This window comes from Crocodylus porosus, unplaced genomic scaffold (assembly GCF_001723895.1).
Source record: "Crocodylus porosus isolate Cpor-Errol unplaced genomic scaffold, CroPor_comp1, whole genome shotgun sequence".
NCBI classification, from domain to species: domain Eukaryota; kingdom Metazoa; phylum Chordata; order Crocodylia; family Crocodylidae; genus Crocodylus; species Crocodylus porosus.
The window spans coordinates 109,164,327-109,191,268 of NW_017728931.1; the positions used below are offsets into that span (position 1 = coordinate 109,164,327).

At 43.5% G+C, this 26,942-nt stretch overlaps 1 protein-coding gene across 3 annotated transcripts in view; it reads right to left on the minus strand.

Annotated features, from left to right (window-relative positions):
• Positions 1 to 23,686, minus strand: part of MOV10L1 (Mov10 RISC complex RNA helicase like 1) — a 69,369-nt gene extending 45,683 nt beyond the window's left edge. For 2 of the 3 annotated variants that reach the window (XM_019543480.1, XM_019543479.1), the window contains exons 1-5: positions 23,506 to 23,686; positions 7,982 to 8,141; positions 6,853 to 6,965; positions 3,699 to 3,889; positions 1,071 to 1,211 (exon numbers count right to left, since the gene is read on the minus strand). In XM_019543480.1, coding sequence (XP_019399025.1) covers positions 1,071 to 1,211; positions 3,699 to 3,889; positions 6,853 to 6,965; positions 7,982 to 8,141; positions 23,506 to 23,631 — 731 coding nt within the window. In that variant the 5' untranslated portion in view covers positions 23,632 to 23,686. Of the gene's footprint in view, positions 1 to 1,070; positions 1,212 to 3,698; positions 3,890 to 6,852; positions 6,966 to 7,981; positions 8,142 to 23,505 lie in introns of those variants that run through there. The other variant, XM_019543481.1, reaches the window with a different exon arrangement.
• Positions 23,687 to 26,942: the final 3,256 nt, after the last annotated feature.

A 26,942-nucleotide genomic window follows, 5' to 3' on the forward strand; every position in this document is an offset into this window, starting at 1 on the left:
GGGTATTCAAGAGAAGGTTGGATGTGTATCTAGCTGGGGTAATGTAGGCCCAGCACTCTTTCCTGCTTATGCAGGGGGTCGGACTCGATGATCCATTGAGGTCCCTTCCGACCCTAGCATCTATGAATCTATAAGTTCCAACTCCTAGGCAACCTAAGACTAGAGACCGCCCATGCAGTGGTCTCCAGTCTTAGGCTGCCTGTAGGCTGGAAACTTTAATGTTCCTGGCTTGCAGGCACCAGAAGCTCAAAGCACTTATAACTTCGGGACATGAGAAGCCCTTTAATGTTCCTGGCTCACAGGAAGCCCCACCTCCCTTGCAGCCAGTGGCAAGACAGGCAGAGCTGCCCAGTCCCCGGTTCCTGCAGGGCTTCTTTCAACAACTCACTGGCTGGGTGGGCTGGCAGGGATTCCACCTCTCGTTTACTCTCCCACCCCTTCGGAGCACAGAGCACTGTGGCATACTGGCAGGGCTGGGGTGGGGGATGGAACCTCTTAGATCTGCACAGATGCTATATTTGTAGCAGAAAAAGCTGCACACAACTAAGATGCTGTTGTTTTGTAACAGATCTGTTAGAGAAATACAAAACAAAAAAGGTTTAAGACTAACTACATTTTAGAGATTACTTCAACATGAAAGAATGGTTTATTTGCCATAAGACTTTAAACAAGTTGGTTAATTTCTATGCAGTTTATCCATACATAAAAATGAGTAGCACTGCTTGCTTATGCCACAGAGTATTTTAGGAGTAGATTGGGTTAGGAGCTGGCTTTTTATCCGAGGATCTGAAAATACCACTTGCAAAGCATCTTTTGAAGAGAAAACTGGTTTAGTGAAATGTGGACTAAGGATTAATTTCATAAAGTGAATAGATTAAGATGAACACTGAGAAGTCACCAATGACTGAATAAATTTGGTTTGGAAAATTGATAGGAATGTCACTTCTGTATTTGTTATATGTATAAGGGTAAAAAATTCAGAAAGTCTAAAATGATGCAAAAAAATGATGAAGAAAAGAGATAGCAAAGTCAAAAGGCAAAACTCATGTAAAAATAATTGAAAGGCTTACTCTATCCAGATGATTAAGTTCTTATTCTCCCCTAGCTTAAGCATTCCAAAATTAGTCATTTTTGTGACCTCCAATCCTCCTTTGTCTCTCATTATATTTTTGTATGGCTCATCCACATTTATTTCATTAGAGGGAGATAGTCTGTAAGCAATAAGAATTACACTTGTGTTGAAGCAAAGATAGAAGGGTAGATTTAGCAGAATATCAGAATTACTTTTATCTAAAATTCCATAAAATTGACACATTTCCACCACTGGTTTGAGAAGAGGCTCCAAATCACTATCACCTAACATTCCATACCTCTCAAGATAAAGTTATAACCGAGTTACAGTTGTTGAAAAAAACCTGAAAGATGCATGAAATTGGGGGGGGGTGGGGGGGAAAGAGAGAAGAGGGGAGGGAATTGGACACAGGACATACCCCACAATGGTCAAATGCCCACAAGTCTTTCTTCAGCAAGATAGGAAGTTGCGTCAATAACCTAGGTGTAGCTTATAATGGCTTTCAAACAGACTTGCACCAAAGTCAATACAAAGATTCCTTTCGACTTCAGTGGGAGTTAGACCAGGCCCTACATCAGGCAAGATGACCATTTTTTTTTTTCCAAGAAAATCTGAATACCAAAAGGAACTTTACTAGAAAGTGTGAAGTAAAATCATGGGTTGGGTAATTCTAATCAATTTCTCTTCTGTTATTCCATTTCGCTTATTGTCTCTACATAACATTTTTAGTGTGGATGTTGCTGGTAGTTTGAAAAGAACAGCGGGGGAGGGGGCAGAAAGAGAACCATACCAACACATACACGCACACAAAAGTTTCCTCCCCAGGAACAAACAAAACCAAACAAAGCCAAGGCAAACCAAGCTAAAATACATATGTTGTTCCTGGTTGGGTTAGTGACTACACCGTGCACCCTTCTGACTTCGTTTCCAGTTGAAATAATTAAAATAGTTCCTACTTCCAAATTAATAACAATAGTTTTTTGTTTTTTTTTTTTAAAGTTTTCAAGTGTTTTTCATTTCTTCTTTGGAAATTTCCTCCTTAGAATTCCTTATCAGGAAAACCACATTTTTCTGCAGCTATTTAAGGCAATAGGAAATAAACATTTCCTGCAATTTTCTTTAATACCTAAAAACAAACTCCGCTACAGCCCCATTAGATGCCTCCTAGAACAGTGTGACACTTGCTAGAAATCCATCCTTACACTATAACTTGTTGAGAAAGATACTGAAGCAGGGGGGATAAGTTGTTGCTTTAAGTTTTGAAAAAGAAATATTTTAATCATGTTATAGTACCATATTTACCTGAATCCAAGACTACCTCAAATTTAAGATAACCCACCCAATAATCAGATTCAATGAATGGAAAAATTATAAATGTACTATAATTTTCCAGGGTTGCTTGTTGTAGGCATGTTTGTCTAAGGACATAGGCAGGCAATGTTCTTTGGGCAGATGTGATACCTTTTATTAGACAAACTGAATAGTTGGTAAAAATGTTCTTTGAAAGCTTTCAGGCACAAATATCCTTCTTCAGGCATAGGGAGACTTTGCAGTCTCCCTAAAGTCTCCCTATGCCTGAGGAAGAGCATTTGTGCCAAACGGTTACAAAGAACATAATTTTCCATGTGTAGAATGAATTGAATTAGTAGAAGTCATCTTAAATTGGTCTCCCCCATAGCTGTGGTGGGAAGAGCAGTAGCAAAGAGCAAAGGGTCAGACCCTTGCCTCTCGCCCTCCCTGCCTGCCCTCTGCCCCTTGTCCCCGTGCCCGAGCTTGTCCTTCTGAATGCCTGCCTCCCCTAACACTTGCCCTCTGTTGCCTCCTCCCCCCATAACCATCCCTGAATGCTGCCCTTTTGTCCTCCCCACTTACTTTGCACTACAGCTTTGCTCCAGCTCTGGGGCACTCAACAGTAGCAGGAGCCCCAGTCCAGCCTGAGCCCCAGCCCATCCCAGCCAGAAGCAGCAGCGTCTCTCAGCTGACTGTACTCAGGCTGGAGGAACAGAAGTTGGAGCAGATGGTAGGGCGGGAAGAGGGGGTACACAGGCATCAGGGGGAGGTGAAGTGGGGGAGTAAGTTGCCAAACAAGCCATTTGGGTCTTGGGCAGCTGAGCGCTGGCTTTGGCCCCAAGCCAGTACTCAAATCCAAGATTAGGCTCTCTTCCCCTTCCTCTGCTGACTGCGAGGAAAAAAAAACAACAAACCAAAAAACCTTATCTTGGATTTCAGTAAATACAGTAATTTACTGCACAGACTTGATTAGGAAGCCAAAGATTAAGGAAATTTATAAGCAAACTAGGAAGAAATACAAGTGAATGTATGGTTGTACAGAACGTCAAATGATATAACAGCGAGGACATTAAACAGCTGTATAGTTATATTGCTGCAGGAAGCTGCTAGTAGTATCAAAGATAAAAACAAATACTCAAAATATAGCTCTGCCTGTAGCCAATACAGATTACTACTAAACCAGCTTAAAATGAGCTGTCATCAGAATTGCCCGTGTAGAACCTACAGGTGGCTCTTTCAAATAGGCATCAGAAGTTGTGTGCTTATATATTATATTAATCCTGTTTAAGAGGTGGAAGAGGAGATTTTACTCCAAACATGAAAAATGTATTCTTACCCATTCTTGTCTGCCGGGGCCATGCAGAGTGCTCTCCAAATGTAACATGACTGGTTACTCTCCACAATCACTACATTGACCATATCATTTTTACACGGTGAATAACCATCAGGAAGTCTTAGTGAATCCAGAGTGAAAAATATGCTATCATCTACAACACCAGTTCTTCCGGAAACATGAGAAATACGAACCTGTAACCATCACATACAAACACATACCGAATGTCACATGCCAAACTTACAGGGAAATAAGATTACATGGCTGTGCTACACCTTTACGATATGCATGCCATAATGATATAAGCATCCCAATGATTACTGAAGAGAACAGAAACCCCAATATTTCAACTAGTATTTCAAGAAAAGAGAGCATACTCTGTGTGTGTGTATACACACACACACACACACACACACACACACACACACACGAGAAGGTCATTATTTGCTTAACTGCATGACTCAATGCCAGTCCCAATTTGTTGCTTATTTCTTACTCTTTAAAAACATTAGTTATCTGCATATTGCTTAAAAACAGGTAAGAGCCTTTTACCTATAAGAGCCACTATCCATTTTGTAACTTGGCTGTGCTCTAGTTAATTGTATGCTAACTAACTGCCTACTTAACACTAGAAATATTGAAGGGGATGCAGCCGTCACAGGGGTGTTATTAGAAACTTTGCAAATGAGAGGAGTTAGTCCTGGAGCTGTTAATATCACAGCAGATGCTTAATAGGCACTGCTTACATTAATGAGAGTTTACACTTTTTGGGACTACTTAATGCAGCATCTCTTCAGTCCTGAGGAAACAATCTATTTAAATCATAAAAAAATAGGGCTGGAAAGGATTGTAGGACATCTAGTCCAACCCTTTGCTCAAGGCAGAACCATCTCTGACTACATCAACCCAGGAAAATGTTTGTTTAACCAGATTTAACAAGATGTCCAACCTCCCTGAGCAGCATGTTCCAATGTTTAAAAAAAAGTGAGAAAGTTATTAATATCCAATCTAAATTTCTCATGCTGCAATTTAAGACTATTGCCATTTGTCCTTTCCTCTGATGCCACAGAGAACAAATTAACCATCCTCTGTACAATATAGGGATGTAAATACTGATTAAATAAATATTTATTTAACCTTTTGTAATTACAACAGGTTATACTATTAATCAGTTGGGCACAGGAATGGGGATGAGTATGACAGTGCTAGGCTCCAGCCGGGGATCTGCAAAGTTGGGGGGAAAAGAGGAGGGTGTTGAGTCCCAGGCTAGCACCTGCACTCCTGCCCTGCTCTGCCATGTTGGAGGGGCTACACCCACCCTCTGAGGATGTGAGGTGCCAAAGCAGCCAGGGGCCAAAGCAGAGCTCTGGAGTGGGGCAGGTGGTAGGAAAGGGCATCAGCCAGCAAGGGGCTGCAGCCACTGGTGCACAGCTTCCAAGGGCCAACTGCAGCAGCACAGGAGGGAGTAGGGAAGGGAGGGCCAGGCAGCCAGGGGCTTTATCAGTAGGGCTATGTGAAACAGCATCATCTTGCTTCAACTTCCATTTCGACAGAACAGCGTTTTGTTTAGTTTTGAAAGTACTGTTCTGTTTTGTTGAAAGGTCAAAACAATGAAGCAGTTTTGCCCTTAGGCTACACTGGGGAAAACACGAAACAGCCTATAACTTTGTCATTTCTAGCCTGATTTAGATTAAACTTACAGGGAAGGTAGTCCCTTCTACGGGCAGGAGGTCTGCCAAGTTTCAAGGAGATTGGTGCAGGGATTTCTGGGAAACTGCACCTCAATGTGATGACAAGCAAAACTGTCACTTGCCAGCAGCAGCAACCTCCTGTTATCGGGCAGGCAGATCCGGGGGCCCACACCCCTGGGAGGGCTGCGGGACTATGCTGGACTCCTCCTGGGGGTGCAGTCCCTGACCTGTCTGCTGGATGATAGGAGGCTGCTGCCTGGGACCGGCACTGGGCACAGCCCACGCCCAGCGCAGGGAAGATTGGTGCTGCTGCTGGCCCCAGGTGGCAGAACCAGCCTCCTGTGATCTGACAGGCAGACTGGCAGCCCGCACCCCTGGGAGGAGTCCAGCACAGCCCTCACAGGAGTGCATGTGGCCCCTGATCTGCCGGCTGGATGACACGCTGCTGCTGCTGCTGGCCCCAGCCAGCAGCACCAGTCTTCCCGGAGCTGGGTGCAGGCTGTGCCCCGTGCCAGTTCCAGGCGGCAGCAGCCTCCTCCTGTGATCTGGCAGGTAGATCAGGGACCCGACCACACTCCTGGGAGGAGTCTGGCAGAGCCCCACAGCACTCCTGGGGGTGCAGGCCCCCAATCTACCTGCTGGATCACAGGAGGCTTCTCCTGCTACCTGCGACTGACGGCAACACCAATCTTCCCAGCACTGGGTACAGGCTGCTCTTCTCCTCTCCCTCTCCTCATTCCTCTGCCTCCCCACTTCTTCCTGCCCTGCTGCCTTCTGGTTTCTGCTAGCACACTGCAAGGTTTCCTTTTCCCACCCTCTTCCCTCCTGGACTGCACCAGACTTCAGGCTAAATGGCAACCAGTAAGCTTACTGCTGAGCTGATCAGTTAAATGATTGTTTAACTGCTTACATCCCTAGAACAATCACCCTTCTAGTATTTGAATACTGTTCTTAAATCCCCCCTCAATCTTCTTTTCTTCAAACTAATAATCCAAGTTCATTTATCTTTTTCTCATATATCATGTTTCTCAGACTTCTAATCATTTTTGTTCCTGGACCCCGCTTTATGAAATCCTTGATCGCCCACGTACTCAAGCATCTGTTTTCCAATTATAAAAGCAAATATAATAAAACCCAGAGCCAAGAAGTCATGGTATTTGTTAGTTCTGGATCGAGAAAACGTAATTCTAGATGCCAACACCTGAAGTGGAGCTGCAAACAACCAACATGATCCCAGTATTCGTCACATTTTTGGCAAACAATAGCAATGGCAAAATTCCTCCTACGGTTTAAACTGAAGCACACTGCCTTTTCAAATATTCTGTTTAAAAAAATGCCATGTTGACTTATTATCAAAATACACATTATGACAGTGGACTTATCAACATCAACAACCTTTTTTCTTCCCATAGCATGGGACAAACTATTTCTCTGTCATAAGTGAAAAGTAATATGCAAATACAGACCTTGTCCATTCGCTTGTATCTAAGTGGCTTTATAGAGACTGCTTCACTGCTCCATGTTGTTGGATTAATAAAATATTCAGCTTGTACCCAATCACCTTTATAAGGTTCAAATCCTAAGAGAACAGCAAAATTTTTGTAAGTTTAGTTATTAAGAAAAGACACTTGGCACTCCATTGTCAAAGAGTGTAGAGATCATCCTGTGCAGGCAATTTTGACACAACTTAAAGGACTTAAATTGACCTGTAAAAATGTGCTGCAAGCACATTTATTACAGGGCTATATATCACTTGCTTCACATGGCAGGATGCAGATTAGACTATCTGCACTGGAGTTGAAATTTCATTTGGTATGTGTCTGTGAATTTAATCTTAGGCTAAACTTGTAAGGGTCAAAATATTAAAATTTTTCTCTAATATTTCCCCTGCTTTTTAAGGCACAATGCTCTGAGACTCAAACCTTGGTCTGGCCATAAGCTCATTCAACGAGCTATAGTTCAAAGTGCCCCACCATTTTTCAGTGCAGGGACACTGATATACTTGACATTCCAGGTGCTTTTAATTAGCACAGGTCTTGGAGCTGTGCTAATTAAAGTGCCTCCCTCCACCTTCCCTAACCCCCAGAGCATGTGTATAAATGCCCTAAAGTGTCACTCCACTGTAATTTGTGCCCGACTTCATGGGTAGCCACCTTTTATTTTCTGAGGATCACATAGAAAGTTTCAGCCTTTGGCAAAACTCTTCTTGGATCAGTGTAGGATGCAGTCTGTACCCAATTTTCTTAAAAAGGAACTTGTGAAATTATTAGGTAGCCTTTCTTCTTCTTCTTCTAATAATATCCACTGCAAAATATTTACTTTTGAGGATGTTATGAAATTGCTCAGTAAAATTGTCTGTATTTAGAGCAAGGGAAGATGACCCCAATCATGAAGAGGAATTCTCTCACAGAGATAAAAGTTCAATTTCCAACAGATTCCTAAATAAACAAGCACATTTTTTCATTCAAATCATTACATTCATAGGAATCATCTCCCAACAGAAATGCACATTTTCAGAAGGTGCTCAACACATTTAACAAAGACACCTCTGGAATGTCTAAAACATTATGAAAAAGACCCCCAAAACCCACATACCTTCACAAACCTCTTCCACTGTAAAAAAGGTTGTTTGATTAATATAGCCACTGCTCTCAGTGACGGATGTAATGTTGCCAATTAACATTTTTGTGTTTGATTTAGAAGAACCACAAGTTGGATCACTATCATCATCCCAATTGTTAAAGACAGGTTCTACCTGTGAAATAAATCCCATAGTTAATATTTCTATTTTATAACCTACACCTACACTGTCCTGCCCAATAACAGGCACCACATTTTAGGTTTTATAAACTATTTAAAAAAAAAAAAAAGAATCAAATCCCTTCTATTCATTACCTGATTGCATATACCTGCTTAATTATCAAAGATGTTAACCTATAAGAAAGATTAACAATTAACATGAATTTATTAACAATTTACTTACCACGTAGAGGCAAGTAATTTCCATTTTAAACTTTTTTCTTTTAACTCCTTCAGTATTAATATTTATTGTCAGTTTGTTAACCTAGGGATGGCTAACCTGTGGCATGAGTATCCTCTGTGTGGCACATGGCAGATTAGGGAAGAAGCAGGCACCCCAGTGGCAGATATGCTGCTCTGCTTTCTGCTCCCTATCAGGTTTGGAGTACAGGACAGGGGGAAGAAAGCAGAGCAACAAAACAGGCAGGGAAGGAGATCAAAGTGGCATTTGGGAGTGCGGGGAGGAGGGAGGTGCAGGGTTTAATTTGTAGTATGCCTAGCAAAAAGATTGCCCTCGCTGTGTTAACCTATCAGCTCTTCCATCTTAAAATGAGATCAACAGGGAAGATTGAAGTAGTATCCCCTAACATCCTGAAAGGTTTCTTTTTTAAAAATTCCTTCTGTTAATTCTGTATATACATCACTGAAGTTATACCATTTCCTGTTACGTAATCTTCTATTTTTTTTCATCTGCCATCAACTCATTCTGTACAGAATGAATTTTAAAAGGGACATTCATGCAATAGCTGGCCATTTTACATTTACTGAAAAAGAAACCTGGCTCCCAAAGAAGGTTCCTACATGCTACCATGCCTCTACTTTTAAGATTTACTAGTACTTTCATTTGATTAAACAGGTAAATAGCTCCAGTTTGATGTTTACAAACTACAAGCAGAGAATGTTAATGTAAACATTTAACTTGTTTATTATGCTAAGGCAAGGAGCCAATACTACTGCTCCCTTAACTGCTCCATGGAAGCAGTTATGATTCCTAGTCTACTTGGGAAACTTAGGACAGGAAGTTCTCTCTCGCCTGAAAAAACTCCTCCCTGCAACATGCCACTGCTGCTGGCATAGAGCCTTCCCCTGCTACCACAACAGGAGTCACTCTTGTCATGAGTTCCCCATGAGCTGCTGATACCATGTCAAGAAAGCTTCTCCAACCTTCTTAATTCTCCCCCTCCAAGAGGCAGACAGCATCTAATAAGAAGCATAACTTATTTTCACCATAGGAAAGATATTGATGGCATGGAGTGGGAAGTCCCTAATAGCACCTACACAACAATGGCTGGTACTGAGTTTTTGAGATAAACAATTTGTGAGGAAACTGCACAAAGTAGGTGGAAAGAGAGGTCGGAGCATGAAAGATGAATGGATAGGGGAAAAGCAGCCATACTGGAAAACTATAATGGAAGTCAAGAGAAGGGATTGTTGAGCAGTGATATAATTGAAATGAGCGATTTACACACACATTAAAATACAGAAATATTATTGAATAGATATCTTTTGGGGCAAATCAAGAGGAATGCATACAGACTTCATCAGGAAGTGGAATCACCTTGGTTGTACACAGCAATTTCACAGCAAAATGAGTCAGTAAGACTAGCATCATTTATTGTCAGTACACTGCCAACTGTGTTACCCCTGCACACACTGAGGCCAATCTGCAGTCCACCCTTGACCTTTTCTCAAGTGCTTATGATAGCCTGGGACTCTCCCTTAACATTGGGAAGAACAAGGTGCTCCATCAACCTGCCCCAGCACAAGCTGCTCCCCTTCCCCCCCTCAAATTACCATTGGTGGAGAACCCCTGGGAAATGTTAAGCATTTCCCATACCTTGGCAAGCACCTCTTCCAGTCAGTCAGTCTTGATGTAGAAACTGAAAACAGGATTTGCTGTGCCAGCGTATCCTTCAGAAAGCCACTTTACCAACTGAGATCTGCAGATGGAAACTAAGATCTTGGTCTACAATTCACTGGTTATTCCTATGCTCCTCTATGGGTGAGAGATATGGGTGACATATCAAAGCCATCTTAAGCACCTGGAATGATTCCATCAGAGCTGCCTCAAGAAGATCCTTCACATTAGAAGGGAAGATCACTGCACCAATGCCAGCATCCTTTCAGCAGCTAACAGAACCAGCACCGAGGCAAAGATCATGAAACATCAACTCCACTGGGCTGGCCACTGTGTGACACTTGTCTCCAGAAGTAAGTCCTCTTCTCTCAACTCAGTCATGGTAATAGGATCCAGGGAGGACACAAACAGCACTACCAGGACACCCTGAAAGCATACCTTAAGAAGGGTGGCATTAAGTTTACAAACTGGGAAGTTGCTGGCAGGTAACAGGTCTCAATGGCACTGCACCATACATCCAGCTACAGTCCACTTCAAAGAGAACTGTCTTGCTCAGGAAGCCAAGAAATGGTAGAAGCAGCAAAGTACACATCCTGGCCAACAGCTGTGCCTTCCCAAGGCACCATCTGTCATATCTGTGGAAAAACTTGCAAGAGCACGCATTGGACTCTTCAGCTACCTTAAAACTCACCAATAATTTCCTGCCTTGGGCAAACATCATCCTCATTTGGAAGGATAGTTGGAGAGAAGACAGGAACCAATGGGATCTACAAACTCTAGTTTTGCATAGAAAGGAGCCTGAAACAATTGTAACACTGGAAAAAAAGCAAGTGGATTTGAAAGACCATAAATTTTCATCTCTCAACTGTTACTGCTGATATCATTATGTAAATATTTATCTTCCATCTGACAGCCTCTTCTTCAATCTGACAGTTGAGGAATAGAGTACAACAAAGGGACTTAATTTTTCAAAAACAGCTCACATCACAGGACAAAAAAACCTCAGGATAGAAAAAGATATCACCTTCCTGCCATCATAAACATTTTTATGATGGCACAAAGGTCAAATAAACACATGTCTGTATCTCTTGTGGCACCACAAATAATAGCAACAATGAAAATGGTATCAATTTGTGCAGCTATTTAGTGGCTATGTTAATTCTTATTGTCAGAGTACAGGCAGCCAGGACCTGCCCATGCTCTGCCAATCAGGCAGATACTCAGAGTGCTTGAGGGGCACAATGCTGTGCACCCCAGGAATTCCTGGGCAGGATCAGGCCCCTCAAGTCTTGTGAGAGATCTACTTGGCTTTTCCTTCCTAGAGATGCACCCCAGAAACCATAGGGGTGCACCTAAGGAGGGAAAGACAGGCAGGCATTTCCAGGGCTTGAGGGGCCCGATCATGCCTGGAAATTCCTCTGTGAACCAAGGGGTCATGAATCTGCACGCAAATGGTATAGTAGCCTGGTGGTCTTGTACCTCGGCTGAGACAGGAATATGATCCTGCAGCTGTTACTCTCACTGAGTAGTCCTATTCAGGATTCCCTCTGCTTACCCCAGAAGGGGCTAGAACAGGTGCCTTAAACCTGGCTGTCTTATCTGCTCCTGGCTGAATAATCACATCAAGCAGGATTGCTCGCTGTGGTTGAAAACATCGTAAGAATGATTTTCACAACATGGACTAGTTGCAGCTTGATGGATAAACCAAAGCAACAAACTACCAGAAAGAACTGCCATCTTCTCTAGGGAACTAGTGAGATACAACACTGACAGTGCAGCTCTGAGTGAGACAAGACTATAGGATGACAGTCAACTGTGGGAAGAGGGTGGAGGCTACACCTTCTTCTGGAAGAGGAAACCAGCTCAGGACAGATGCATTCACAATATCAGCTTCACCATCAAGAATCAGCTCAGTCAATTTATGGAACTCCCTGTGGGCACTGACAAATGTCTTATGGCCCTCTGGCTTAAACTCAGCAACAACCAGTACCTCACTGTCATCAGTGTGTATGCCCAACGCTTGATGCTGATGATGTCAAAGAACAGTTCTACTCCTGTCACATTCTGACTAATACTCGAAAGGACGAAGAAATCATTCTCCTCAGTGACTTGAACACCAGGTCGGATGTCATCTGAAACTCTGGAGTGGCACGACTGCGAAGAAAGGAGTAGAGAAAGCCAACTTCAACATTGCTCTCTTAAGCAAATGCACAGAGCACAGTCTTTTTATCACAAACAACATCTTTAGACAGACACAAATGCAAGACCATCTGGGGACACCTGACACCCTTGCTCTAAACACTGGCACCTCAACTATGTTAGTTAAAACCTGCAACTGAATGGGTATCCACATCACTTGAGCCATGTGAGGGGCTACTGGACAGATCTCCACCTGTCAGATCCATTATGAACCTCTGGCTTGCTCAGAATAACTAAAACAGCTAAAAACAATGCAGAGGACTCTCAACACCAAGTATCTTTAAGACCAGAAGGTCTGTAATGATCTCCAACAGCATCTCCATGAAAAGCTGTGCCCTGTCTAGAAATGAAGGCAGCATTGAGGAACTCTGGAAAGGAGTTTAAAACCATTGTGCTCTGCTGAATCCATTGGCTATACCACCCATCAACACTAAGACTGGTTCAATGACAGCGACATCAAGATCCAAGCCCTCCTTCAATGGAAAAGCAGGGTTTGTTCCGTTTGGCAAGATGACAGCTTAGCAGAAGAAGGAGGTGTAACAGCTCCCCAACGCCCAAAGGAGGATCTGGGAAAACAAAAATCAGTGGTGGCAAGATAAAACCAAGAAGATCCAGCTCTATGCCCATAAACGTGACAATGCTTTTTCCAAGCAACAAAAGCCATCATCTATTGCCCAGCTTCCCACAGTCCTACTTTCCTGTGATCGCAGGATGGTTCAATGCTCCTCAGAGACAACGAATCTATCCAAGCTAAATGGAAAGACCACCTGAAGGCACTTCTGAACTACGAGTTTACTGTGGCAGATACCATTAAGTCCATCCATCAAAACCCTGAAAGGGGATTCTTTGCCAACCTTTCTATCTTAGGATAAATCTGGCAGGGTATAAAGGAAACCAAGACCAGATGGTATACCTGCTGAAATCTACAAGGCTGGCAGCAAGGAACTGCTACTGGGACTGCACAAATTTATTTTTCACATTTGAAACAATAAAGAGATCCCAGGGGATCTGAGGAATGCCAACATAGTGCCCAACTCCAAGAATGGAGATAAGTCTGTATATGGGAACTACTGAAGTATCACCCTCCTTTCCACAGCAGGAAGATCTTCTCCTGTACCCTCCTGAGCAGTCTTTTACATCTTGCTGAGGAAGTCCTGCTAGAACCTCAGTGTAGCTTCATGGGGCAGCTTCATGTTGCCCACCAGATCCAAAGAAGTGCCAGGAATAGCATGACCTGTATATTCATGGACCTTACGCCTTTGATTCCATCAATCACAAAGTCCTGTGAAAAGTACTGGGCAGATCTGCATGTCCTGAAAAGTACATCAAGGTCCTGAGGCTCCACCACTACCAGATGATTGTGACCTTTTTTCTGTAGTGGATTAGAAACAGACCCATTTGTCACCCAAAGTGGGGTCAAGCAAGGATATGTCATCATCCCAACTCTGCTCTCCACTGATTTGACAGTCATCCTGGTTCTCATTAAGTGCAGCCTTCCCTTCAGAATTGACACGGAATACCAAATGAATGAAGACCCCTTCGATATGGGACATTTTCATTTGAAGACCAAAATATTCAAAACAACCATCCTTAGTCTTCAACAAGCATATGACCATGCCATCCTTGCAAACAGAGGAAAACCTCCAGATTGTGCTGGATCTTTTGGGAGAAGCCTATCTAACTTCAGTCTTCTCAGTGTTGCAAGCAAGGCCTAGCAGCAAGTCTAGGAGACTACCCCAGGCCATGAATGTGACACCCCCTCCCCAAATTACTAATCAAGAGAAAGACCCTGGAGGTAGTCGAGCACTTGCCCTGCCCCAGTAGCCACCTCTTAAAAAAAATGTTGCTGAGGAGATCCAGAACAGGATCCAGCAAACACGTGCCTCAATTTGGGTAATTGCTTTAGCATGTCTTTATTCACCCCAATCTCCAGGAAGTCACCAACATCCAGATCTAGAAAGCAGCCATCATTCCCACTCTCCTTTACAGATGTGAAATGTGGGTGATTTATCATTTCATCTCAAAAGCCTGGAACATATTACCAACAATTCCTCTGCAAAATCTTCCACATCAAATTGGAAGATCACTGCACAAATGCCAACATTTTTGCTAAAGCCAATGTTACCAGCATTTAGTTGGTGATCCTCAGGCACCTACTTTGCTGGACTGCATAGTGTGCAGATGCTCCCAAAACAAGAGCTCTACTCCCAGCATAGTAGCAGCCCAAGATCTCACAGTGGCCAGAAAAAAAAATGCTACAAGGACACTTCGTATGCATAGCTTGAGAAAACAGATGATAACATCATAAGCTGGGAGGAGGTGGCTGCCCAATGACTCCAACAGCATTGCATCCTGAACCAAGTGGCAGCCTGTTTCAAGGTAAAACATCTTGCACCCTGAAGCAAAGAGAGCAGAGGAAGGAAAAGGAAAGGAATCCCAGCCTGCAGCCTACTCTCCCCCACAGAAATACCTGCAAGTTCATTGCTGACAATGACTCCTGGAAATTATCAGGATGTGGAGAACCAGGCCCATCATGCCCCAGGAAAATGTCACACATTGTCCCACCTGCTAATGCTTCAAGATGATGGATAAACATGCATTTCACTTGAAGCTGACAGCTGTCCTGAGATGCATCCTAACACAGCTTATCCACTTCATTTGGTGATATATATTTCTAGCCTCATAACTGGATCATGGGTAAGTGGACCACAGGAGATTGTTCAAAGGAGCAATACTAACAGAATTAAAACAAAAATTAAAAAAAATCCTAAGACATGGTTGGGGGGAAAGGAAAGAAGGGCTGTGACTACAATCTAATGAGCACCTATAAGAACTTACAAAGGGGTCAAATGTTGGAGAAAACTTTTAATCTTCTCAAACTGAAAAGTGTACTTGAGTGGAGAATTCAGGTATGGAGAGATTTCATTTGATGTGCTCAAAATCCAACTCCAATCTGGAGCACTTCAGCTCCATGCAGGTGTGTGAAGCTACACCCACCCACCTGGAGTACTTTAAAAAAGGCCACAGAGACATACAGAGGTGAAGCTCTCTAGCCAGGTGACCAGAAAGCAGATATCCTTATATACCTCTTAGTCTCTGGTCACTAAAGTTAACCGGCTGTCCACCCAACAGCCCCGCCATTCTCTGCCCATCTCCCACCCCTCAGTGGGGCAGCAGATGGAGTGAGGAAGAACAGGGAATCAGAACAGCACCACTTGGACTACTTCAAGTGCTTCACTGACATTCTTTTTTTTTTTTAGGGTCCTTTTTTAAATGCTTTATCAGGAATGAACAAGACCCTTGTTGCCTTAAGTGCTTCAACGGTACCTGTAACACTCAAACAATGTCTGTCCATGGTTCCAGACCCGCATACCCCCACAATCAATGACATGGTTATTGTGTGGTAAGACAGGATTCGATTCTGTAGCAGGTTCAGGGTTAATCAGCTCCACAGTCCCTCAGTGTCCTTTTACTGGCTCATCATTTTTGTTTCTTGTCCTTACTCTTCCGGGCAAACTTCCTCATTTGGGGTGAACACAAACAATACTATGGTCTTTCCCAAAGCCCTGTGAGTGCCTGGGTTTGAGTCTGCCACAGATACAGCCCACACTTCCTTCTTCTAACAGTTCAAGATAACCATATACAGAGTCTCTGATGCACTCAGTCTCTGGCCAGCTCCCAGAAGAGACACTCCAGGTGGGGTCCTTGGGCTCTGCTGTATTCACCTGCCAGCTCTCCTCCACTTGGCTCATACAATAAACCCATAACTAGTTTTACAGTCCTCAATTTAATCTCCCTTGCCTGTGAATGTAATTTAACAGTAAGGATGAAAAGGAAAGTTATCTAGACTGCTATAGAAGCAAAACAGAAAATAAAGCAAAAGACGAGAACAAATTATATTTTCTGCAGTGCTTCAACTTCTGCATCAACCTTACAGTTGAAATAAAAACTGTTTTCGTTTCTTCAAAACAAAGCCCCTCCCCAACACACACACTATTCGAAAACTGGGTGCATCGCGATACTGTAAAATGAGCAAAGAATCTGTACTAAGTATATCATTGGTTTTTCTTGGTGGATGATAATGTATGTGTACATATGGATAAACAATGTTTTCATATTAATGTTCTAATCAAATATCAGTTTTATGTTAATTAAAACACAGGCTGCAATTCTGTGCTGGATCTCTTGAGGTGTAACAACCAACCTATAGTCTTGGTAGAGAAGTGGCATGGGTAGTTTCAAAGCATCACTGTCTCCTCTTAATCCCTGGCTACCCCCCGATGCAAACTGATATTCTAGATTAGTTTGAAGAATTCAGGGAGATGCTACAATTATCGTCAGCTACCTTATGGTAGCCAATTCCCTCCACTCTGGAGACATGAGGCTTCAAAATCAATCTACACCAGGACAGCTTATGGCAGCCCTATGCATTACCTGTGTCCATTCAGAAGACAATTCCCAACTGCATTCTGTAGGGAGCCTGACCCTGTATGTTTGTTGGGCATACTCTGAGAACACCTGCTGGCCTGAGCCCCTCTGGAGACTCAGAAGGAGAAACAGTTCCTGGAACTAAACTTGGCCTTAGGCACAAGTTAAACAGTGCTGCTACTCTGCCTCATCAAACTGGAGGTGCTTTGGACATGAGCAGAAACAGAATTTCTAGATGTCAGGGAACTTTGAGGTTGGAACTGAAGCACCTATGAAGTTCAAGCACCTCCAGGATTATACAGCAGCTAAACAGGAGTTTATAGGATTGCAACTTTAGACTTCAGCATCTCTTTAAATTGAAGTATGAAAGCCATTTTCTTAGACCTGCTCCCTCAATTTCTTGTTTTAAACATAACACTACACACTTACCCTGAATTACTTTTCTGAAGATTACTCATATTATACAATTTATGAAAATATGTTACTCTTAGTGATGTCTTAATGTACATATATCTGAAAATTTGACAGTGCCCATGAAAAACAAAAAACATTTTCATTAATTTCTTGCAAAAGTTTGTCCTTCATTTCATTAACCATTTTTCTTTTTTTTAAAGAAAATAACACTGGAAGTATCAGTGAGTCTTATGTTATCCCACATTTTGTTTTTGGTTCTGAGAGTTTAAGTATGTAAGCCAGTGGTTCTCAACTTTTTTAGACCTGAGGCACCCCTTAGAAAATGCCAGCTATTAGTTCTCACTCATTTTTGACTACAGTAAAATAACAGAGCAATTCTTCTGTTACAAAGAACTCAGATGAACCACAGCAAGTTAAAATATTTTAAATGTTATAGATTCATATTTTAAATCTTTGATTTTATATTGTGAGTCATGTTTGTACACCTAAGCGTTAACACTGTATGGCACCAATGAAAGGATCAAGGAACCCCAGGGTGCTGCAGCAATCTAGCTAAGAATCAGTGGTGCAAGCCACTGCTATTTACTACCCACTTCTGAAGACCTGTCAGACAGTGAAATAAAATCATATATATATTCCTGTTACTTAAGTGCAGGTTAGGCCTGAGGGCCAATCAGGGATCAAGGTTACTAGATGGGAGTACAAACTGGAGTCAAGTCCACATGTTAGCAGAGTCAGGAACCAGGCAGCAACACAATCTGAGATCAGAAAGAGTCCGTTACCTAGATACTTCCTGTTCCTTTCTCTGGACCTGTATAGGGGAAAGGTAGGGGCAGATGACAGGAACTAGCCACTCAGATGTCAGGGTGTGGATGAAGACTCAGGCACTGAGGGATGCTTTAGGTAAGTCTCATCCAGCAGCAGGGTGGTGGGTTGGGGTAGGCTGCTGTGTTGGTTAGGCAAAGGCTCTTGGTTTGAGGCTGTAGACATGATGCTTATTCCATGGCACAGTATCATAACTGGCAGATAGTAAAATATACCACCGATTCATATTCTCTGGACTTTGGAGAGATTCAAGACACAGACAATTATTAGACTTAATCATTTCTAGAATACTGCAGCGTTCCAACAAACAGTTGGAGACTCGTCAGAATGGGAGAAAAAACAGGAAGTAAAAAAGAATGGAGACTACTGGTCGCTAAGAATTTCACTTGTCAGCCCCACGTATATTAAAGTACTTGAGGAGTTGTTAGGAGCTTACTTTGTTGAATGGACATCAAAACTGCTTGCAGAACTTGCCTTGTTTAGTTTTCTTATTGAGAAACCCATTTAGTCAAACTAATGCTTTAAAAAAGTCTCATAGGATGTTTGCTTTTAAGACCAATATTGGCAGTATCTTTTCAGGAAGAGCCATGATTCCTTCTCTTAAGATATATTATGCTTTAGGCTTCCTTTTACCTTGGATTTCTTTAAATATATATATTTTAATCTAAATAAAATCACACAACCATGGACTTTTCCTAGTTTTTTCTTCCAGTCAATTGGAACATACTGCCTTTATATTTGCTTTTGTTTGCTGAACAGAAATTATCAAAGCTCTGCACATAGGTGGGGCTTGTAACTTGCAAAAATTATTATCGAATATTTACATAGTTTAATTTTTTGATTAACTTGAACTACTTGGTTTACTTTAGACACTGCTCTTATTGCTACTCTGACCAAAGGGATCTTACAGAGACAGGAGAGTAGCATGTAATGTTTGAAATCTTTTGATTCAGTATATAATGGGACATCCAACAAGTGGCAGTTTAAAATTTGAAAAACAAGCACATAAAACTGATTGCTTCAACTGCCAAAATTTCGGAAAGGGCTTTCAGGAGCTCATTAGCCGGTCCCAAGACAGATATACAGATTTAAAAGAAGGGTGCAATTTGCTTTTTCATATCTCTTGTTTAAGTTTCCACATAGTATAACATAGGCATAGGCAGCTATCAGGAAACCCGTTTCATTTCTACAGACATACTTGAGGCCACAGAAAGACGAACTAAACAGCTCATTCTCTGGAAATTAAAACTTCTTAACCTTTTCACTTTGCTGACAGCTGTACTCTGTCCAATTCTGAATTAAAAAAAACCCAAGGATTTCTTGGAAACTTTCAGTTATTCCAAGATTCAGTCAAGTCTCCAGTGGGGAAAACTAGCATCTGTGGCTCACTGCCTCAGCCAGAAATTTTACTAGGCTATTATTTTGGCTATCACCACACACAAAAATATATGCAGCTTTCAGCTGAAGGTTACTGAATCACTGTAAACAAATTAAAAGCTATTAAAAAAAAAAAAAAAGAAGAAAATCTAGCATCTTTGGAAGCAGTCTGAACATCCAAGAGACGGGCTTTTTCATAAAAAAATTGACTACAGTGAGAGCCTTGTAAAATTCTGTATATACAGATTTTTAAACCAACATAAAGATTTAGTTATTCTATATAATAAAACAATGTTCTATTAGAAAATGAGAACCAGATTAACCTATGTAGTTCCTCCAGCAACACATGCACCATTATTTCACAAGAAACAATTCTTACACTTGGTAAATTTCTCCATGTCTTTCTCAACTTCAGTCACAATTATTTCCATATCACATTAAACCTTCACTTAAGCATGGAAAAAAGGGTGCCACAAGAAGTGTGAGAGATAAGGACAGGCTCAGGCTCCAGGTGTGAGGCAATAAGAAGATTACGGCAGGCTTAGGATCAGGCTCTTCCTGCCTGATCCCTGTGCAAGGAGGTAACCACTGTAACAAATGAGTTAGTTTTTGAAATGGTGTGCTGCTCAATTCAGAAAAGCTGTGGATGGGTGTCTTAAGTCTAAAACATCGAGAACCACTGATTCACATAACAGCCAAGCTGCAATCCATGAACCACTGGAAATCCGTAGCACCTGCCAGTACACCATGAAGACCCTTCTAGTAATCTGACTTTGGCATTCTATATTTTCAATATCTTCTACAGGTAACAGGCCCTTATTTACTAGCCTCCAGGCTGATCTTTAAGCAGCAGCCAAAAATAAAAAGAAACAGTCTAGCTGCCTCTAACAGATCACATAAGAGGCAAGAAGAGCCATTGCTAGTACTAGAGCTGCCAAAGGCAACAGGAATGAAATATCCAGAAGAAATATAAAAAAGTGACCACATTTCAAAACAGGCTAAAAAATAAGGTTATCATTACCAACCTGTAAAGTTGCTATTTACAGGCACCAGTTATGTTACAAGGCTTGTTTTGCCAAGATCAGCAACTAATAAATCATACGGAAAGCAACCACTTAAAAGGTTTCTAGAAAGGAGGAAATTATCAGCAAAAGAGTCATGGAAGAACAGGCTGGCATGAAGAGATATAGGACACATGAAGGGGATCTGACCTAGCTGGGATGATGTCAAAGATACGACAGTTTTACAAAAAACAAATCTCTGTGTGTACACACACACTATTTATTAGATCAAAATCAGTTTTTAATAGGGGTGCACTGACAGGTTTTGGGGACTGATACCGATAATCAATTTTTAAAGAGGCATATCGGCCAATACCAATCCAATTTCCGATACAGCTGCAGCTATGTGCACCTGGTAAGCCTGTTGTGGTGGAAGAAGAGGGAGAAGAGAAGGTGTGGGGGGCATATCAAGGTCCCCCACACAGTGAGGGACGGAATGGGGCTGGGACAAGAGCAGGACAGAGCTGCGGCTCGTCCAGGGGTGGGGGCAGTTTGTGTCACTGCTCTGGCCGCTCATCTGGGAGGGAACAGGGGTAGGGACGTGTGCCCTAGATCTGCGCTGGGTAGGGCAGGGCAGGGCAGGCTGCACTTGGGGTAGGCAGCAGTGGTGCTAGGAGGGCTATGAAGAGGGAGGTGGCAATCATCCCAAATTTCACTGTAGCCCTCCCTGTACCCCACTCCCAGTGCCGGCACCACCCGCCTCGAGTGCAGCGCAGTGTGGCCCTCATCCCAGCTCACAACTACAGCCTGCCCTGCACAGATCTGGGTCACGCGTTCCCCTGTGCCCTCCTGGATGAACGGTGCAGTGGCAGGAGCCCACCCTGCTCCCACCTGGATGAGCTGCAGCTCCATCCCATGCTCACCTCACACCAGCTGGGCAATGCCTGCCCCAGGCCCTGCCCCACTCTCTCCCTCTATGTGGAGTGCACTGATCTGCCCCACCACGCCCCTTCCCTCCCCTTTCACCACAACAGACTTACCACCTGCATGCAGCTTTTCATGCTGCCAGGTTATGCTCCTTGCTGCCTGTGTGCTGCACTGTGGCTGCAGGCATGTATGGGCATTTATTGGCTAAATTAAAAATCGGCCACATCAGGCTGATTTCCGATATAGTCACTTTTCTTTATAATCAGTGCCAATCCAATATCAGACTGAAGTATCACTGCATCTCTAGTTTTAAATTATGCTTTACTGGGCTCCTACCCTGAAAGCTTTCTTTGAAGCCAAATTATTCAGTTATCTAGCTATTTTATTAGCCGCTGATTAGAGCTCCCAAAGGAAAGATGTCATAAATGCCAAGTTCAACTGAACCTCTTGAGAAGTTCGAACTACAGCTCCACGTCTACTATGACCCAGTCAAAGAATGGGAAAAGCTACTAAATTCCATCTCAGGGCTGGTGAAACAATAGGCCTAACCATTCTGGGATGCACAAAGTCAGTGGTCCTAGCAACCACAACTGTTGTAGGCACTCTGATAGTGATGGAAGGTCTTAAAATATGGATAAATACCAGGTACCAGTGTGCAGCAGAATGACTTAAGGCATCTATCATTTAAAATAATTTTAAGTTTTGTTTTGCTTTTGTATTTTTATTTTAAGAAAGATCCATTAATACCATGCTTATGCAGAACCCTCTTGTAAGATCAGGGCCACACTATGGATGCTCATCCATACAAAGTAAAGGACTCAGCCTGCAGACGTAAGAATACGACTTTGGATGGTTCACACGAAGGCTTACAGCAGGACCAGATGCTAAATTCCTATACCAGAGGTAGAAATTTCATTTTATATATTGAACCAGGGATGCAAGTATCTCTTTAAAAAGTTTTTGTTTAATGATATTGGTTAAATGATTAATCAGTAACAGTGGCTTTGGACACAGCTGCTGCTGGGAGCGGTTCCTAGTTCCTGGAGTCCTTTGGTTCCAGGGAGTGGGGGCAGAAGCAAGGCCAGCTGGACAACACTGCCTACATGAAGCCCTGCACTGAGAGGGAGCACCTGTGACCCAGAAGCTAATTGCTTAATTGATGAGTCATTAAGCTGTTGCTGTTTTCTTCTTAGGCCAGTGGTCTCCAAACTTTTTATGGTGAAGATTACTTTTTTGGCACTTCATGATCTACCGGCCCCACACCTACCCTGCTCCCCAGGACCGCCCCCAGACAAGCTGCCTGGGCTCTGATTCCACTCACCCAGCCAGCACAGGTGACAGGGGGCCTGGCTTAGTCCAGCCAGGTTCATCTTGCCACTCCCAATCATGGAGCCTCTGACAGACTGGGATTGACTGTCAGGGGCTCCATGATCAACCCCTGTTTTGGGATATGGGTAGGGACCTACTAAATTCACAGCCAAAGTCAGGTGCACTGCGGCTCCTTTAATCTTACACATTCCCCTGCACACCCCTCCACCACTGACTGGTGAAGGGGCTGGGCTTGCAGCTCACTCCTCTATTGGCGGAGAAGCAAAAACCATGGTTTTTGCTTCTCTGCTGATCAGGATGGAGCACTGGGGCCCCTCTGGCAATTGAAGGCAGGGGGGTGGGGGGAAGGGGAATGCAGAAAAACATTAAAAATTAAAGAAACTGCCACACACCTCACTACTGCCATGAATTTGGTAGGTCTTCCTCTTGCTCCTTCCTCCTTCCCAGCCACCCTGCTGTCTTCTGATTTCTGCTGGGGCAGCGTGCAGCTTCCCTTCCCCACTTCCCTGCCAGAATGCACCAGCCAGGAGCTAAAGGATAACTGGTATGCCAACAGGTTACCACTGCACTTATCAGATAAACAATTAATTATTTAGCCTTTCACATCCTTATGCTGAACAGGTTGAAATTTTTTTAAAAATGAGGTCTTGTTCTCAGATAATTTCCAGATATCTGATCAGTAAACCAGATGCCTATCTTTTCTGTCCTGGATTTTGAACATTTTTTGACATTATTGGAAACAGTTTCAGTATTCAACAATTTGTATGGATTCAAATTCAGTAGTATGGGACTACAATAATCCAAGTCACTCTAGCACTGTGATAATTAAACCCAACCACAATGATAAATTAACACCCAGTTTGGAGTTAATTTACCTCATATCAAAAGAACTTTATCAGAGTCAACTTAAATAGAATATACTAAAAACCCTAAACTCATTACTATACTCATGTATTTCTTACCCTGATGGCCTTTAATCCATTAGATATTTTGTCCTCTTCAAAAATGGCAATGACTTTCTGTCCAACATTCAGTGGTATACTACTCATTACAGCATCATTTGTGAAGCAGATAAAGTCATCTATCATGCCATAATCATGACAAAACCTTGTCACTACTCCTTCTAAGGTTTTTAACTTTCTTTCATCTGAAGTGGCAGGAAGGAGAGATTTAAATGTTAATAACAAAACATCTGATCTTTCTTTAAATTGTATAATAAAAAAGTAAGCATCTTAAATTGCAATTTAATTCTGTTCTCTACTAGCCTGGCCTAGCACTGTTGTTGTTATAGAACCATGTCAGAGGGCATTGAGCCAACATCAATAATGATTGTTATTAAGAAATGAGTTCAGATGTCATTTAAGGATGATTTCACAGCGTTTTTATGGCTACCATACACAATCTAAAATAGCTATAAACAAAAATAATTTTTGTAACATCTCCATTCTGATCTATAACTAATACCATCTGGAACCATTTAAAAAAAAATCAATAAATTGAGAGCAACATTTTTCATTGCATAATTTTTTTATAAACTTTGTTTTTATTATCTAATGAGATTAGACTATTCAGTTTAACTTCGTTTCATTTTGCAAGTCTCAAACTCTTGGATACAGGGTAAGGTTTCAGTAAACAAAAAAAGGATCGTTAAATCCAAACAAATGTTTTCCATAGTGTTTTTAAGTTACAATGAAGCATGTTAGTAGAATTTCACAACTGTCTAAACAAATTTGGCTAAACCTTCCAATTCCATAGAAGTTTCATTTCCAAACGGTATAGATAAATAGACCCATGTTCATGTTGCTGAGCATTTTTTTGGTTTCATTTCCAACCAAAAATATTTACGGCACCAGACACCTGCATTTGCAATGCCTGCCTTGTCAAAAAAGAGAAACATAAGTGTGTAGCCCAAGACATGCACTGGATTCTTGAAAATATTTTAGAGAGCTAAGCTACTGTTGAAGATCAATAGAGCTGTTTAAGACACAGGTTAAGTATTTGTGTTGCATCTCCAGAAGAAATAAAGATAGAAGTGTCAGTCTTAAGTTTTGTCATCTTAAAAAAAAAAAAGTACTGAAGTTTGCACTGCACCCTCCTTTCTTTATTGAAATGCTCATCCAACAGCAGGTAGGACAGAGAGCTGCCTTGTCTTACTGCAAGCTCCACAGGGTTGTATATACCTGCTGGCAGGTATCACAATATTTACTTTGCCTTCTGACTGGACTTCAGATAAGCCCAGCTAAGTGCCTCTCCCTATACTCCTAAATAGCCACAGCAATGCACACCACAAGCCCAGCACTCGGCCATGCACCCACAGGCTGTGCCACAGTACCTGCAAGTTGGAGCCTAGAGCAACAGAATCATAGAAAATTAGGGTTGGAAAGGACTGTAAATAGGTCATCGTCTAATCCAGGGATGGGCAAAATGTAGCCCACTAGGCCATTCTATCTGGCCCACGGAGCCCCTAAACAACGTACAAAATTAATATACATCTGCCCCTGGCTGCCTGTCATGCAGCCCTCAATGGCGTGCCAAAACTCAGTAAGCGGTCCTCCACTTGAAATAACTGTCCGCCCCGGTCTAATCCAACTCTCTGGAAAGACAGGACCAGCCCCAAGTAGACCATCCCAGCCAAGGCTTTGTCTAGGTGGATCTTAAAAACCTCTAAGGATGGAGAGCCCGCAACCTCTTTGGGTAACCTGTTTCAATGTTCTACTACCCTCCTAGTGAGGAAGTTTTTCCCCAATATCCAACCTAAACCTCCCTTGCCACATCTTGAGACAGTTGCTCTTTGTTTTGTCACCTATCACCTCCGAGACCATCAGGGGCAGGCAAAGTCCGGCTACTGGGCCCAATTCAGCCTGCAGAGAGGATTCCATTTCCCAGCACTGTTGGCTCCTATTCAGGTTGTAACCCATCAGGTCCTTTTCTGCAGTAGCCCGAGGGCAGCGCATCTCCCGCCGGACAATCTCTCCAACTGCCTCAGACGATGCCAGGCAGGAGCTGCAGAGAAGGGCTGGGGAAAGGGGCACGGCAAAGGCGGGGGCTCTTAAGCACTTCCCCCACAGTGACAGAGGCGGGAACTGCAGCCAGCGTGCGGGGAAACGGCCCTGGGCTCTGGGGGGCATGGCGGACCTAGCCAGGGCCGGGCAGATCCCGGTGCTCCCATCCTCGCCTGGCTAGGGAAGAGGTGCTCACACCACGCATGCGCACAAGGGTTAAAGGGCCTAGCCCCGGTCTCGGTCGAATGTCCCGCACGCAGTCCTGGGAGCCGCACGCATAGGCGTCCAGGGCGGGGCCCAGATGAACGGGGTCACCTTCGTCCGCCCGCCCGCCGCCTCCGCTAGCCTCGTCCGCTCGCCTCCAGAAGTAGCCGACGACCTTAGCCAGGAGCCGCAGCATCACCTCGCACCCCTCGCAACCTTACCGCGCTCCCCGCCTTCAAGCCTCCAACTGCCGCCGCCAGCCAGTGACGCAGCGCTCCCGAGTCACGTGACGGCCACGTGCTGTCCCTGCGCGTGGCGCTGTTTTGCGCAGCCGCAGTAAGGGGGTGGGGTAGGGTGGGGTGCAGTGGTCGGTAACAGCCGCTCTGCTTGAGGCACTGCACGAGGCGTTTTGAGTGCGCATGTGCGGGGGTGACGCTATGAGGAGGTGTGAGCTGGACCGACCGAGGCCGGGCGGGGTGGACTTGACCTGACCTGAGCTGACCTGAAGTCCCTCACCCCGCGGCGGGGCAAGGCGTGTGGGTGCTGCTCTGTGTGTGCTTGGATATCCTGCATCTCCCGCGGGGGAGGCGGCGCTGTGCTACAGCCAGCCCAGCCCAGCCTGGCCTTTCTGGTGCAGGGCTGGCTCGGGGCAGTAGCGGGCTTAGGGGAGGGCAAACTGGGCCTCTTGGGGCTCCGCACTTTAGAGGGCCCGAAAACGTTGCAACAATTTTTTTGAGAGGTGAAGTTATTAAAAACTTTGTTCTTTCTTCAAGTTATTCATAAGTTCCATGGATAGGGCAAAGTGATATTGAAATGGCAAATGTCTGACTTGCGTATAGGTCATCAAAATTTAGCCTCTAAGGGGCCCCAAATGAATGTCTTGGCGAGGGCCACAAATGATCCTGAGGCCACCACTGCCCATCCTGCCACAGGTCTCGGGAAGAGGCTGATGGTGTTTTCTTCTCATGTCACCTAAGCCTTAGATTATATCAGTCTGGTCACTTCTGAAGCTGGTTGGCATGAAACTTTTGGGGTGCCTTGTCCACCTGCTCCTTCCTCCACACCTGCCTGCCCTGCAGGGCAAGGGACTTAGGGCAGGAGCAGACTGCAGGACAAAGCCCAGAGCTTTCCCTTGGTTGGCTTTTTTTTTTCTTTCAGTCTGGACACCGCCATCAGCTTGGAATGGGTTGGTC